Source organism: Chelon labrosus (assembly GCF_963514085.1).
Source record: "Chelon labrosus genome assembly, chromosome: 22".
Taxonomy (NCBI): Eukaryota; Metazoa; Chordata; class Actinopteri; order Mugiliformes; family Mugilidae; genus Chelon; species Chelon labrosus.
In genome coordinates this window covers 3018654-3036039 of record NC_140355.1, presented here as the reverse complement: position 1 = coordinate 3036039, position 17386 = coordinate 3018654, and the positions used below count along the sequence as shown (strand labels likewise).

The 17386-nt window shown below is 40.4% G+C and overlaps 1 protein-coding gene across 2 annotated transcripts in view; it reads right to left on the bottom strand.

The window, feature by feature from the left end:
• Positions 1-17386, bottom strand: part of tcf4 (transcription factor 4) — a 212010-nt gene that overhangs the window by 75322 nt on the left and 119302 nt on the right. For both annotated transcript variants that reach the window (XM_084572010.1, XM_084572009.1), the window contains exons 7-8: positions 14211-14337; positions 12310-12359 (exon numbers count right to left, since the gene is read on the bottom strand). In XM_084572010.1, the coding sequence (XP_084428136.1) occupies positions 12310-12359; positions 14211-14337 (177 nt within the window). The remainder of the gene's footprint in view (positions 1-12309; positions 12360-14210; positions 14338-17386) is intronic.

The following is a 17386-nucleotide window of genomic DNA, read 5'->3' as shown; positions in this document are numbered from 1 at the left end:
CACTACTTAGTGGTGCATTCAAGGAAGCTTTGACTTCTAAGAACGGATAAGCAGCTGGGTGAAAAAGGACAGTATTTATGAGCAATTCTGTCAGAAACACAAACCCAGATGAAACAATTTCTGTGAAAATGCCAATGTAAATGGTTTCTTCTGCCATGTTAGAACAGACGTCAGAATGCCTTTGAACATGCCTTGTTCCACTGTGGGGGGTGACCATCTTGTTCCTGTCCACATTAAGTTATGTTTTGCAATCACTTAAAAGCAAAAAAATAAAAAACACACAGTAGATGCTTTCACTCCCTTAAAAAAAGAACAAAAGCTGGCATAAATTGTATCTTGGTGCTGCTGAGAATGGCAACAGTGAACTATTTAACACATTATCAACAACTTACAGCAGTTTTGTCACCACAAATGCAAACTGGTGTGTGCGTTTGTGACAACATGTGATTTCCATCACAGCCTTGGAGCAAATCAGAGCGCCGCTCTCTGCTCCCCGTTACGGCAGCCAAATATTTGGGCTCAGGAATGCACCAGGGAACGTTCACATCTGCAGCAGGCACTTGTGCGTGTGTTTGTGAAAGAGCGGGAGGGAGAGGTCTCTGTAAAAGCCAAACGTCGTTAGAAGGACAGAGAGACGGCAGACATCCTCAGGCCAAGGTTACTTCATTGAAAGGGAACCTTTGAAGCCGTGAGGCAGTAGTGCAAGAAAAACTGTAATCCTTTCTCGAAAGTAAAGGTCAGATGGTGCTATCAGCAACTAACTGGGAAACCTGGCGACTGCCAAGGATGTGTCCAGACCAGTTTGTTTGGGGGCCTATAGGAGCTGGGGATATTAATCCATTCAGATTTTTGCCTAATTTGTTCTGTCAGCTAACAGGGTAAGCAGTAAGCCTCCAGTAGACCACGATAAACATAAAGCCATCTAGCACACTTGGGCAAACATGTAACCTTTGTGATATGGCCTATGAAGAGGATTCCACTTTGGGCCCACTGCACGTTTTGGCAAAGCATTTGAAGAATTTTGCGAGTCAAAAGTTTAAAATCTGTTGAGATGGTTAGGGTTAAAGCTAACGTGCTAGGTGGTCTGTCATTGCAATTACCTACTAGTATGAAACTCAACACATTCATACCAATAGACAGCAGTGTTACTTGGCGTGTTATTCGTGCACTTGGGACGTTATGATAAAGATCCAAAGTCAGGTAACAAGACACGGAGCTAACATTAAATGAGCAGACTAGACTTAACCCTAACTTTGCTAAATGTGAGTGAGGCTAGGTTTCCACTGATCCAACAGCAAAGAGCTATTTTGCTTTCTTTATTTTGTAGTTACCTGGCTGTGGTTTCCTTCCTGGTGAACAAAAGCCTTAGATGAGTGTGGAGCCTGCATATGGCATGATATGGCATGGCACGGGGTGAAATTCAGTTGTAGTACATACAATGATGGATACCAGTCTGAGTCATTTGACTGCCCATGTGTGGGGTAGTAGCAGTAGTTAGCCTTCCAATTTACTGTATACTGACTAAAGAAGGGCTACACCATCAGCCTAGTAACTAGTAAACACTAAGACAATGTTGTCAAGTAAGTCAAAACTATATTATCTGACACAAAATGGCGGCTTTGGTGCAGAAGCGTGGGACATTTCGGGGATGAAAGTCAAGCAAACAGCTCATAGACACATGCGATGCACAACACTTGCACACAGACTTTTTTTTCTCAATTTAGCTATTTGTTTATCAGTATTAAATGTCATGCGAGAAGTTATAGACGAGAACAACAGACAAACAGACTCAGACTCTAATGGCCTTTCTGTAGCTTTTTCAAGTGGAATGAGTCACTGAAGCATCCGCAAAACATAACTGAACACACAGCTGCCTGTCGGCATGTGTGTGTGTGTGTGTGTGTGTGTGCGTGTGTGTTTGGAGCAGTTAAGCCATGAGGTCATCCCTGGCTGAAGCTGCCCTCTGGGTTTCTTCACAGTGAAGCGGCTGCTGTAGGACAACGGTAGCATTCACACCTAAGCTCAAGCCACTGCTTTATTTCTACTGACTGCATTACGTTTTTAAATCGGAGCCGTGTTTAAATCCCTGGCGACGCAAAATCGCACGCGCGCACACACACACTTCCAAAAAGAGGAGGTGAGGTCATTGCACGTTGCTGTCTCTGTGTGTGACACTCCATTTAGTTGGAGGCATAATCCCACTCTCTATGACTATGGTTTCAAATGTGGTTAAAGAATACAATTTAAAATATATACTACGCCTAGTGCAACTGAAAAATAACCAAAAATATGTGGACACAGATGTGTTTTCTGCACCTCTTAGTTTTAGTGAAGGAAAATCTTCACGTTACAGGATGCGGCGATGTTTTAGACAACAATGCGCGGTTCCAAGACTCTTTCCTGTATCAGCAGGACAACGTCCGCATGAACAAAGGCCAGGTCTATGAAAAAAATAAATAAAAAAAGGCTTCCCCCAGCTTGGTGTGGAAGAACTGACCTCAGCTCCATCCAACACCGCCGGGATTAGCTGGAACACGGAGTGTGAGCCAGGTCTTATCACCTAACATCAGTGCTGGACCTCAGTAATGCTCTTGAGGCTGAAAGGGAGCATATCCCTGCATCCAGGTTACATATTATGGTGGAAAGCCTAAAACTGAGACGAGTAGACAGCTGTGTTAGCGGCATAGAGTTCAGATGTTCTTATGCTTTTAGAAGAACCTGGAGAATGTTCTCTAAAAGCAATCATAGATCACTTGAATAGTACTTTTTACAACACATTATTTAAGGGAAACACGGCAGAAAGTGTGATCAGTCCAACATTATAATGTATCTGCTGTCACATGATACAGGAAACAGTTAACAGACAATGGAGTAATTGACTGATAGGGTCTGATACCTCCCTGTTGAGCCTGGGGCTGTCTGAAGGGGGCAGTATGGCTCACCAAACCACTTCCCTGTACCCCCTTCCAACCACCACTACCACCACCACCACCACATCCCTCCTACAGCACCCCCCATCCCTCCTCCACCCGCGGCCCACCGGGAACTGCCGGCTCTCCTACTGTGCCTTCTGCAAGACCTGGCTTAATTTAATTAACGCTGTCGACTTTAAACAAAACCACATCTGAGCCGAGGAGAGAGCGAGCGAGCGAGAGAAAAGAGAGAAGGAGAGAGAAGCCGGAGATAGGGGCAGATCTCCCCAGTCACCTCGCCGAGGAGGACTAAATAGAGAAGTCCGGGCTTAAAAAACGAGTCCTAAAAATGTTGACAATCCGGGATTCATTTTTTTCAAATCGAAAGGAAGTCAAGGTCTGTTTTCAAAGGCTGGTGCTGGTAGGGAGCCAAAGATGAGACTCTTCACACTCTGGATACTGTCATTTAAACCAAAATATTGAATACTGAACCTTCAGGTAAAAAAAATAAAAATAAAAATATGCAATTTCATGGCTGCTTTTTGGAAATCAAATCTTTAGCCTTGATCCTGAGTATCATCACAGGCTTTCTCTGTGTCCTAGTGATAGTGACCAATGATATACTGACACTGGGTGGATGAAATAAATTTTGGATTACTATCACAATGCACAAAATACCAAATGATGACTTTGCTTTCTTTCTCCCTCTATCATTGTGCATTTGTTTTTAAGTAGACTCAACACAACCACACAACATGGCACAGCCTTATACACACACGAAAAATAACCCCCTATGTTTCGTAGATGTACTGTTGCAATTATTTTGTCACTGTCCCTAAGAATTTGTGTTCAATTAAAAAAAATTAAAATAAAAAAAATAAAAAATTCTTAGAGACACTTTTGTGTTGTGCTTCCAGAATATATCGTAAAAAGAAAGAAACTTAATAACAAGTTAAACTCTTGGGAAATACTGATATATTCATATATACAGATTGATATATTTAACTTAAAGCACACGAGTGACCTCAATAAATAAAATAAAAGTGTGGTATGGTAAAATCTGAATCTGATTTTAAAAAAAAGAAAGAAAAAAAAGACAACTAATCAGAATAAACTGTGTATTCATTTGTTTCAATGTTACGAACCAAAAATAAAAATGAACAACACTAGCCTTTGAAAAAACAACATTTAATTATCTACTTTTGAAAAGATTTAAAATAAATAAATGTAATTCCTGTATGAGGCGATTTCAAGTTGTTAAAATTGAAAAAAATAATAACAAATCAACCATTTTAACATATAAACCCTGAATACAATCATGCTGAATTTCGTCCTGTGTGTGTGCATAAGTGTTTGTGTGTGTGCGTGTGTGTGTGAAGAATTCCTGAAAAAAAGGGGAAAAAAAGCAACAAATGGACTAAAACTGAACATTAAACAAGCACAGCCGGCCACGTACAATCCATCAGTTCATTTCTGTTCCGCTTTATGGGTTCATTAGAGTCATTTTTAGAGATAATGTTGACATATATGTGTGTTTTATTGTTCATTCAGTCAGCATTAGCAAAGCTCTGAGGACGAGCCGGAGACTTTATCAGCCCAAACAACAAATTAACTAAAACAATGATATCTAAAGGAAAAAAAAATAAAAAAAAATAAATAAATAAAAATAGCTGTTTTACTCCCAACACCAACAAAGAAAAACAGCAGCGAGACGGCACTCTGCAACCTGCTAATGTTAGCAACTGATGCCTAATTTCCTTTTGATTACAAAGACGTCCCACGCTCTCCTCTCAAGCGACGTTTAATTGTTTCTCAAAGTAAATCATCAACTCAGCAAACTAAATTTGACAAACAACAATAACAAACTTGCGGCGCGGGGAGATACACAAAAAAAAAGAAGGAGAAGAAAAAAAAAAAGAGGAGAAATGAATTAATTAAAAGAAAAAGAGCCATCGCCCGCAGTGGATGTGTAACAGAGATGAGAGAAAACAGATAAGACTTTTTTTTTTGCCTTAAATGATGTGCGCTCACGAGCCGGAGCATATGGGAGGGCAGCGACAAAACAGCAAGGGAAATAAGTTGAAGCACACTAAAATGACACTTGTCTATAATTGTATAAATTACTGTGGATGTGCACTAGCTGAAAATCAGTGTGTTTGAATTCTATTTAATATGATTTCAGATGGTAAATACGAAGCTCAGCGTGATCAGAAGGCTCTTAAAGACGGAGAAAAATGTCACGTTAAGATAAAATAAAATGATGAGAGAAAGCGGGCAAGTGTATAAGGGGTTGTCAAGTATCACTAACACTAACGTGACTCTTGAAACCGACAGCTGAAGTATGACGGAAGGTCAGATTAAGTTCAGTATATCGCAGGCTAAAATTTTAGCGCTCCTGAAGTCATCAGACAAAAGTGTACAGGTAAGCTGTCATCTGAAAAGTTGTGCAGTGCACAGATACATCTAATCTAGAGGAATAATCAGCCTGGAAAGCTGCTGCTCCTGATCCTAGGGGCCAAAAATAGATATCTGCAGGTTTCACGCAGCTGAAGTGTCGCTAAAATGATCGCACGGAGCACTTGTAAGGCGGCACTAAAACAATAGGAGACCGTGTGAAAAAAAGTCATGACAGACAGGGGCGATACTAGGTTCTGGGGGAAGAGGTATGTCTTCTTCAGTCCAAACTAGTGATCGGGCAGATAGAAAAGGGTCCCCTAGGTGGGGTTGTGGAGTATTGTTGATGCATTGCAGGGCCTAGGTTTTGTCATTGCTAAATATGCTAAAAGGCAGCCATCTGGGGGCCCCTTCCCTCATTGTTTTCAGCGGGCCCCAAGCGATTGCTAGATTTGCCTGTCCCAATGATGCGCTCATGATGACAGCGTATTTGAGCTCAAATGTTCACACAGCTTTATCCGTGTTTGATTATGAAGGAACACCCATGCAATACAGCCATACGAAGTCAAATGCGCGGTAAATATGTAGCTAGCTCACATGATTGGTCAAAATCAGATGTTTGATCATGTCATGAAAAATACACGTCCACCGTAGAAATGTACCATTTCTGAGGAGACTTCTAAAGGCATCACTTGCTAACAAGCTAACAGCTAATAAACAAACACAGCTATTTAAGGCTAGCTGGTGAGATATACCTGTATGTGAGAAGCTGAAAGCTAACTAGGCGACGTCTCTGTATGTTTTAGAACAGCTGGTCAAAACATGGTGACCAAATATGTCCGCAACAAAGATAACAGCACTCCAGCTTTAAATTTCTTTCACAATTTAACTGTAGTTCCTGTTTGAACAATGTGTCGTGTCACTACAGCTTTGGGAAGTGATGACATTTTTTTCTGGTCCTCACTTCTTCTAAGGACTTCTTCTAGGACTGATGTAACCCGATGTAACCCCTAATCCCGTGGCAGATTATTCTTCGGTTGTAAGATTCCACAATCCTTATTTGTGAAAAAGATAAATAAAATCATCTCCTAAATTGAGTCAAGGCTCATTCAAGCCAAATCAAGAGAGCGTCTTCGCTGCTGAGGTCACATGTAGGTTAACTGTTTTGTGTTTTGTCCCAGCAATGTAACAAGGTAGCTCTGTGACAGCATCAGACTACTGTACCAAGACAGGCCTCAGAAAAATCGACGCTTTTAAATTGGTTTTGATGGTCAAACGTGCGTGCTGTTTCCTCACAAAGACAACTTTTGTTTTTGGCCTTTCTGTGTTGCCATAGAATTACACACACACACGCACGCATTACAGGCGTTTCTCTGTTAAGTCGTGTTTGTAGTCAGAGCAGGTGCAGCCATTTCGTGGCTGTAGTCCATGTCTAGCATCATCATTCAGACGATGGTGTGAAATGTTGTATATTTGACAATTGTGTTTTTCTCGTTGAGCCATCTTCTTCATGCAAAAAAAATTAATAAATAAAATTCCTGCAGGAGGCTGCAAGTGCTGTTGTGGTATTATGGTATGGTATCTATAAATGTACAACACGTATTAATCTATAACATCGCCAACAAAGACACAAAGAATCCAGTTGCATTTATTAAAAAAAAGATACTGATCGGATAATCTTTAATCCTGTGATATTTTGTTCTGTTAATCTGCATTCTGTGTTAAAAAGATGTATTTTCAGAATATGTTTCCAAACATTCCATGATATATTTTACATTCTAACCACTAGCATACTCAATACTTATCCAATCATATGATTTAAATGCATTGTAAATGTAACAGATGTTTTTTTTTTAAGTGGATTTTAAATTTAAGTGACTATGTGCTGTTAAGATTGCGTTTATTATAATACCACACTTAATATTTACATACTTTTGCGAAATTTTAAATTTTAAACTATAATGTGATTTAGAAAGTTTCCTACATTACATTACATATGTCAGGAATGCAGAATCCACATTACTGACGAATATCATTTATCATATTCAACAAGCTTAATAGAAAATAAATATTCAGATAGGGATTTGAGCAAATCTTAACTGATGTTTAACTGACACAAGTGTCTCCTGCAGAATCAGCACACGCAAAACGGTTTCTGTTGATGTCAGAAAAATTACACAAATTATTAAAAAGAAAGAGAAAATCTGGAACTCCAGTGTGACAACTAAATACAAAAAAAAAAAGAAATCATCATCAAATCATTAAAGAGTTCAGTTTTCTGCATCGGAGAGATAGCGACAAACAGCTTTCTGTCTGCTGCTGGAAGCAGGAATGAAAACACATTTCATCCTCCTCGCCGTGCCGTTGCTGTTGGCAGCAGGTTTGGAGGCCGGACCATTCAGGAAAAAAATAAATAAATCGGAGAGAAGCAGGGAAAAAAAATAAAAAATCTCTGAACAGACACCCGAATGCTGAGCTTTAAAAATCAAATGGGGGAAACTCGCAGCAAATTCTTTGCGACTGATCCGAGTCAAAAACAAGCAGCTGACAAGCTTATAGGTTCAATCCCCGCAGCAAGACACCAACTATGAAATTCATATGAAATGTTTTGTAAGCTTTTGAGTACCAACAAGAGACAGTCTGTAATAAAACAAAAATATATCTGCACCCCCTGATGGATTTGTGCAACTTTAGCAAAAATAAACTGCTCTGGCTCGACAAATGGATCAGTTACTGCATGCAAACCAGAAATCTATGTATTGTCGCTCAAACAAAATAGGATATTAAATACGCAGACTTACAGGATAATTATGTGTTTCAGCTAAACATGTCCTATATGATTCCTTTCAGGGTAAGTTAGACTACTCAGAAATGCCATCAGTGCTCATGTGAGTCGTACTACACTTGTTCTGGGAGTTTTTATGTGGAAAACTTCATAAGCGTACCTGTGCAGGTGAAAGAACTGTATTAAATGTGGATCGAGATGAATATAAATTGAATTGTTCTACAATTCTAAAGAAAAGTTATATATATATATATATATATATATTAAATTTTGATGAATTTACATGATAAACTGTCCTGCAGAAATAGCAACTAGCCATTCCTCTTTGAGCTGCAACCACGAATACAAAAGAGAACACCCAGCTCAGATGACGTTGCTGCATTTAGTGTCAGTCCTAAAACATGGCGTCTGGTTCTTCAGTGTTTTGGTAGCAAACTTTAGAGCTCTTTTTTCCCCTCACTAAAATCTCCAAAACACTGTTGAACCCCAAACAGAAGTGAATATGAAAATGAACACCTGTCATCAATTGCACGCCTTTTCAGAATAAAAGCCAGCGCAAAGGCAATCCATTTCTCTGCAGTGGAACCGACGCTCTCTTTCACAGGCAGCAGGTCCTCTCCTTGTTCGTTCTCTCTTGATGTGAACGGGAGGAGAGGGTGGGATTACTCACATCACAGAGGTGGAAACAGAGAGGGTTACAGCAGAGAGAGGAGATGGCTCAGAGTGCCACAGACGTGAAGACAAAGAGAGAGATCCAATACCTGGATCACATGACTGTCGACTAAAGGCTTTACAATTGTACTTGTGCGTCAGACAGGATTGTGAGGTTATTGTGCAGCGCACAAATCATAGGGACGGTAGTCAGGAGTTTGCAAAGCTAAACACAATACTGAAGACGTCGCCGGTGGAAAAGTTTGAGCTGACAATAGAGTAACTCAACAGAATTATCAGAAACAAGCCATGAGACTTCAAATGGTTTGTGACAAAACCCTATTCATCAGATGACTGAGAACCAAAAAAAAAGTATTTTAGTTTAAGACCACAAACAACTGCGACACATGCAGATGAAAGAAAACATCTTTATTCTCCTTGACCTTTACTGAACATTCCTCTTCTTTGCCAGTCTGGTACAATGCCAGGCCTGAAACCACATGACTATAAGCCCAACTGTCACTTTTAGTTGTCTCCTGGCTGGTATGTGGATGTATGTGATTGGTTGGCCTGATATCACGTGATCAAGCCCACTTCTCAGGTTGCCCCATTGTTTCATATGAGCATGCATATGACTGTTTTCATTTAAAATAACATTTGTTTTTACTCCGTATAATATTTAAATTGCTGTTTGCAGTCTTTCTTGATAGCCGCCATCAAATGAAGGCCACAAGCTGAAACGCGCCGGTCTATTAAAGTTGGAAAGTGCTGCTGGAGTCTTGACCTTTTTATATTTCTTTTCCTCTTCCAAATGTCCTGGTAGAATGTGAAGCTGCACCAGGAATACAATTTCTACTCTTACATTTATGCCTCCAAATTGCTATGCAATACGTTTTGAGAGGAACATAACAGCACATCTTGGTTAAGTGGGGGCACTCATGATGAGGGATGAGCCTGGCGTGAAATGGATAAAGCTTGGTCAAGCTGGACGGAGTCTTTTCTGCTTTGGGTCGGTTTGTGCTGAAGGTCAGGACCAACTTTCTACCACAAAAAATGTTGGTAATTTGGACTGGCTTTCAGGCTTTAGAAGTTCTAAAAACTGCTGGTTGACATCCATGTTTTTTTTTCAGAACAAGAGCAGAATGTGGATTCTCATAGTATTAGGAAGTCATCTACCACCGAAACTTCCGGGCATTATTTTTCAGTACTTAAGTGTGTTGACTAAAATGTTTACTCAGTCATAACATATAAGCTCCTTCCAAGTATCAAAGAGACTGAAAACATGACCAAGTTGGGAAAAAAAGTCCATTTGTGGGGTTCAGGCTGAGTTTTATCAACACAATAATCACCAAACCAACCACCACCACTGTTTACTTTCTTTAGCCCAAATATAAATTTAAATTAGGAAAAAGATTGGGTTTCATTTGATACAAGAAACTCATTGCCAACTTCAAACCCCAATCAAAACTACCATCTTTCACACAAGTGTGGAATGCAGGACACAATGTCCTTGTCCAGTATTTAGTATGCCCACCATAAAAATCCTGACAGCATTGAAGACGTAAGGTCCTGGCTGTTTAAAGGTCCTGTGTGTAGGATTTCGGAGGTCCATCATATTATCATATTTATGTCTTTATTATTATGTAATATATGTGATATGTTGTTTTTTATGTTGGGTTTTTACTTCTATTCTATTCTAGTGGAGGAGCAGGTTCTCTTCCATGGAGTCTGCCATTTTTTTCCAGTAGCTCAGGATGGTCAAACCAAATAGTGACTCTAGAAAACTCTTTTATTTTTTTTATTTTTTTATTATACATGGAAAGGAAGAGTAAGGCGAAATGTAGTCAACTGGTTGCGGTCTGTGATCTCACCTCTAGATGGCACTAAATCGTATACAAGGGACCTTTAAAATTTTCACCGCTGCAAGTTAGACCGTCTTAGAATTTTGCCAGTTTTCATTAACTGAATAAATGCTTTTCTTCCTTTTTTTTTTTAATGCCTTTCCTCGCCTCTCCTGGCTTTCCGGTTTCCTCCTTCCTCTCTCTCCTCCTTCCCTTCCTTCACCCGGCTGGTGCAGGCTGATGCAGACACAGAGAGGTGGAGGAAAGAGGGCAGGAAGCGGGAACAAAGCGGGCCGAGGCCAGAGAAAGGCGGACTCCCGCCGAGCCAAAGAGGCGGCTGACACGCTGTACATTCAGCCGTCGTTAACTGGCCATTAATGAGGTCAAGACTGAGAGAAAAAAAAAAAACTGTCCACACGTTCAACACTTTGGAGTCAAAATTAGAAATAAATCTAATGAAGCTGCGATAGATCTATAAAACGCAAAAGGACATCTGCTCCATTTACAGACCAAGGAAATAGCAAATCATCACAGAATCAAAACATGCTAGATAAAAGTGAAATTCATTCCCATTAAAAACAAATGAAACGCGGAATAAATAAGAGCATATGATAACTGAATTTTTCTCACAGTCCAGCTAAGTCCAACATAAGCAACCGTTTAAGTCCACAAATATCCACACACTATCTCTTATTAATGACAGTAAAACCCCTAAAAGAGAATACTTTTGCCATAGTGTAGAACAGAAGGCCAGGAAGTCCTCAGAAATGTTTGGTAAATTGCTTAATCAAATGACTGATTAGCACAATTGTTGGCTATTTTCTATTTTCTTCAATTGATGGATGACTGTTCCTGCCGATTAGATCCAGCGCTAAGAGTTTCATTCAATAATTCCGACTCACTATCGCCCAAATAATAACCAATATTTTATCATCAGCATGAGAAATGAAACGTGGGCCTCTTTTTGCCAAAGACTGTGCTCCGATGCCGTTCATCCCGCAGATTGAAATGCAGAAGAGGAGACTCTTTGTCTGCTTTGTTGGATTATTTATTCTTAGAATTAAAGTCCTCGTCATCTGAGCTCCAAAAGCATCATCATCGTCAGCTACACGAATTCACAAGACAGGGTGACACGTGCCGTTTTTCTTTCTTTTTCTGCGACTCCTGTCCTTTCAGAGCAGCTAAAATACCACATCATCAGTGACGATCTTTAAATACAAAGGAAACTAAACATTTCCAACAAATATTGCCTGCTTACATATACGTAGTGTGTATTTACATTACCAGTTACTTCAGTTTTCAGTCAAAATTTAGTTTTAATATCTGCTACGAATCAAAAATACAATAAATATATTGCTACAAATGAACATTATTCCATCATTCCCGTGTTTCAGTACACTTAGATTTAAAAGGTATTTCTTCTGGCATGAAACCAATTCAAACCAGCCAATTCAACCCAAAATAGAAAGCGATAACAAAAAGGCCAGCAGCTGTTTGCGTCCGGTTCGGCTTCCAACTGCATCATCATCATCTTCATCTTCCTCAGATTCACAAAGCCAGGCTTTTTCCACACTACACAGCTTTTTCTGTCCAGCCACAAAACCAGCTTGGCGATTCTGAGGAGCATCGGCCGCCTTTTCTTCCCACTCACACACTCGAAGCAGCAATAGCAATACATATACACATACACATAGTGATTACAAAAAAAGGGCATGTTATCACTTACTGAAGATGGCAAGCCAGGAGGCACCTTCCGCACTTTTTTTGGGTGAATTTCTGAAAGAGAAAAAAAAAAAACTGTAAAACAATACGTGAGGGTTTACCAGGCCGGCTTTTATTTGCCTTTTTGAAAAGGAGGTCCTTGTTGGATTTGTTTGAATATAATCGATCAGCCAGGGAGGAAGGAGAGAGGCCGCCTCACCTTTCCCACCGCCGTCGATTTATTTACAAAGGAGGCTTTCACCGCAAACAAGCGCGACACAATGCAGATGCAGAAAATAAAAAGGCAGGACACAAAAAGGACAGGGCCGGGAGCTTTTTTTTTTCTTTCTCCCCCTTTTTTCTTTTTGGCTTGATAAAAGGAAGTAAGGCAGCTTTTGACATGTTTATATTATTTTTCAGGGTTTCTCTCAAGGGGAGCGAGAGAGCAGTCTATTAACTTGGAAGGTGAGACTTTGATAGAAAAATGAAAGAGAGTCTTTTTTGGAAATTGGCCCGGAGTTGTTGTACGCGTGTGTTTGTGTCCTCTCAAGGCTAACGCTACCAAGGCTACACCCCGGCCACTATTGTCCTGCTCTTTAAAAGCCTGCCCTGTATTTTCTTTTCTTAAACACCTCTTTGAAAACACACACACACACACACGCACAAAGACAGGACAGTCACGCAATTCTCGGCCTTCTACCATGTTACGGAAAAGCGAGGTTAAAATGTTTCTCACGCACCTCTGCAAATAGATTTAGAATGTAAATGAAGATGTATGATTATTTGACATTCTGCTTTATTTTCTTCTCTTTCCATTTAGTCATATGATGTTTGCAGGGAATGAAAGATCCATTCTTTAAAAGCCCAAAAAGCAGAGGGTAAGTACTTGCACAAGCACTGTCGCTGTAAGAAATGATCCAAACGTCTCAGTGTGTTTCATATTTTTAAGCCACCATTCACAAGAAAGAATTTAAAGACAAAGTTTCCGTTGTTTCGGGAATTTGTATCATTCAAATGTGTGTGTGTTTTTTTAAATTTATTGTGAGAGGCAAAAGGTTCTCCCAGTTTAACGCAACCTAATATAACCTAATGTGCTGACAGCTTTTAAATCTTTAAATTAAATACCCAAAGACAGAGTTTTGCCCAACTGATATGACTTTTATAAATAAAAGGATAAATTATGATTTTATTTCTCATCCAAAACAACAAAACCAGAGCAGTTTCCTCTGCCACAAGACGCTTCTGCTTTCTGATTGGTTCACGTGTGTCCACCGAAATCGTATGACAGCACACCTCAAGCTTAGTTCTGACCACTGTGTTTGCTTAGTTTCTCAAGCTAAGTTAACCCCTATACACCCGACGGCCTGAATAAAGGCTGAGCGGCAGTTCATACATGATGGCGACCGCTTCGGAAACAAATGTTACGAACAATCGCGTAAACGCGCATCCTTGCAATTCATACAGTAAATAAATAAGAGTTTCTTATTTTGCAAAAGGAGTTATTTTATTTTATTTTCTGGGCCTCATTTAAAGATTCCCCAAAGACTGATAAAATAAATACTTTCAAGATATAAGTCTGCTTTACTAAAAAGAGAGTGTAACGGTAACAAAAGTACTGACACTTCATGTTCTGGTAGTTAACTGAACGGTTAAACTATGGGTTAAATTGACTACAGACAGACTTGGGGCCCCAAGTGGGGGGTCACTTTGTATGCCGACAGTGTTGATGGAGATGGAGTGTGTGTGTGTGTGTGTGTGTGTGTGAGACCTCATTAGGTTTACCTCTAAACTAGTGACTGAGCGTGTGAATTTGTTTGTGATATCTTTATTGTAGGTTTAGCCTGTTATGTCTCTTCCGATGCATTCACTGGAGACAGAGAAAGCAGTGTAGTCTCTCGTGTATCTATGTCGTGTGCAGCCTCTCACCCATGGAGTCCATGTGCAGCGCTCTCCTCCGCGGGTTGGCGCCGTAGTGCTGGTAGTACTGACCGGCCGGCTTGGTGGGCGACGCCGCGCCGGGGCTCCCCAAACCCAACTCGCCACCCAGTATCGACTGGCGACGAGACATCGAGAGAGACAGTGACAGGAACAGAGAGAGAGAGAGACAGAGAGCGTCAATCTGACTGATGATCGGGCAGAGTCATGTGATCTTGTTGACCCCCCCACCAAGACAAAGAGGAAAATGGAGGTTGTGAAGATTGTAACACAAAGATGAAGCCACTCATAAATATATGTGGGTATAATATAGCATTCCTGAGGGAAAAAAAAAAAAAAGGGAATATAAACAGTACAAGAGTGAGGCAAAAAAACTCAAATATGTCTTTTTTAAATCCTCAGTAATTCCCTAAAAGATTTCTCAAACAGGAGCATAGAGTGCATTAGTTGGGGACTATTTTTAGTTGCAAATCAATACACACCAGTGGTCTTTAAATGGAGTCTGCAAAAGTCCAAATGTTGAGGTTAAATGTTACTAATGATGATCTGATAGCACGCTAAAGCTCAGCATATGCGAGCGGTTTCATCTGTGCTGGAATAACAAAACAATAAATAATTAATTATCTGAACTATTCAAATCTGAAAATGCATGAGAATTGTTTGACAATAAGGCACGCAACAAAAAAATTAAAAAGAACACAAGAATGTCTTGAGTTCTTAAGTGTCGGAATGATTGTGTGTTTGAACACAATGGCAGTACTGATGGAAGCTGCGTGGCTGTCAGCAGTGTTGAAGAACGTCCGAATGCTGATGTGAAGATATGGCACAGTAGATATGTGGAGATAGTCAGGATATCAAATTAAATATTAATCACTTGAATCTCGACAACAAACTGAGTGCTGTGGATCTTCAGTTGTATATAGTAGAAGTAGTCAGAATTTAAGTCCTATTCATTTGAAATTTAGATCAGAAAAAAAACAAAAAAACATTGAGATTGGATCCACAGCTGTAGATCCAAAATCAATCCAATCCACAAACAGGTTAATGAAAAGCAGTTAATGTGCAGCTTTGTAATAATGACTTAATAAACACTTCTCAACTAAAAGTCCACCAAATTTGAAGCAACAGAAGTGAATCACAGCAATGCTGCGGCCTTTTCACTGAAAGTGAGACGCTCTGCAACCTTAGAGAAAAGATGGCATAGTGTCCAGGTACAGGGATTATCTGGGATGGAATTAAAGGAGAGTTGAAGAAAGCTTCCATGTAGTGCAAAGGTTAGGGTAAATACCATTTTCAGTCTTTATGTACTAGGAGTTACGTCAACATCAAAATCAAAATTGCACCTGCAACCTCCAGTGTATATGGAATGACGCTAAATAATAAGAAAGTGTGTGCATGCTTCTCGTCACCTCTCGAAAAATCTGACATTCAAGTTAATGACAGTCATCTTACCACCGTGCAGCTCTTATATGTGGCAGTGTTTCTCACATCTACTATCACTCCCATGTCACAAGATGGTTGAAACACCATTTAGTTCATATTTGTGCGTGTGTGTGTGAGAGTGTGTGTGCATGTCCATGCATTACTACCTTAAGTAGTAGGTATATTAAGAAAGTAAAGTCAGTAATTATTTAGTGGTATCAGATACGGTAGTCCATGTGTGCTACTATTTAACAAATAAATGAATAAATTAAAATATTAAAATTCAGTTTTCATTTTGAAAATATACAACATATAAACTGACACATTTAAACCGCATTGACAAAAAGATACCAGCTTCTTTTCATTCTCAAAATTGACCCCTCAAAATATCGCACAGCAAAACTTCAACAAGAAGACAAAAACCAAATCAAAAGCGTCCCGGTTTGATTCTCAAGCCCTCTGACTTCCAGGAACAAAGCCTACCTCAGGCACCTCAAACCAAGCTGACGATGACAAATGAAACCGTGGCTGTGATGGCATTTACCTCCGTGGGAGTGACCTCATGCTGCTCGCCGTGGAGACGTTCACCTCACAGCTCAGAGCCTAACTTCTCCACTCTGCTGCCGTTTTCCCCTTCCTCCAGATCTGCGACTCTGTTTACGGCTCAGACTTAGCAAACCGCGCGCACATTGTCCCGCTAATTAAGTTCAATGATTTTGGCAGCAACAAGTGGTGTCTGGGCTGTTTCGGAGAGAACTCGAGAATAAAAGACAGAGAGACGGATGGAGAAGAGTTTTTTTTTTTTTTTTAAAGAGGCACAAAAAAGTTAGAGAGGAGGAAAGAGGTGAAAGAGAACCTGCCTCCCCTCCCCCCCGTCCTTTAAATAGACTCTACCGCTACTCCGTTAAAAGTGTGGATTTTTTTTTTTTTTCCCAGCTTTCTCGTTAAGTAATTAGTGTGCAGTGTATTTAAAGCAGAGGGTGGAGGAGTGTGTTTAGAGTGGGGGGTGGTGGTGTTTTTCAGCCTAATCTGAATTCTGATCAGCGAGTCCGTCCTTCTCTGCGGCTGAAAACAAGAGTTAGCTTGGCACTGGCGGGCCAAGGATGGCTTTTCTCATGCTAAACAGGGCCTAAGTAGGCCAATTACAGGGCCAGCCTCGGTCTCAGAGCCATTCTCCGGCTTAAAACAAAAGGACCCTTGTCTTAAATAAAGTCAGTCACACACACAGAGAGGGAGAGGGGAGTCAGACACAAAGGCACGCAGTCACACACCGTTTCAGTCATCCCGTTCCTCACTCCGTGCGCGCTTCAATGTGTGTGTGTCGTCGGGGGGTAAAAGGAGGTTCCCACTGAAACAAAAAGGGTCTCATTGATTGTAGTCGCTTTTTCATTCTTTTCTGTTCTTTTCATTCCTTCTTCTTCTTCTTTTTTTTTCTTTTTTTCCTTGTACTCGAGCATCGAGCCAGGCCGGACGGTCACCCCGGCAACTAGACAAGCTGGAGGAGAGCGAAAATACACTTCTGTCTCGCTGTCCCGGTCTCACTGTCTCTTTACCTGTTTGTTTTCCTGTCTCCGTTTTACTGCGCATGCTATCCGCTTATCAAGGCGGAGTGTTTCATTTTCATGAAGGCGAGTGACACGAATGACATCGAACATCGGAACATGGAAAGATGCTTTGACCTTTGACCCTACAGTATGGGTCGAGCCCCAACAAAATGCTGAATCCTTTGTCACCAATAATGAAAC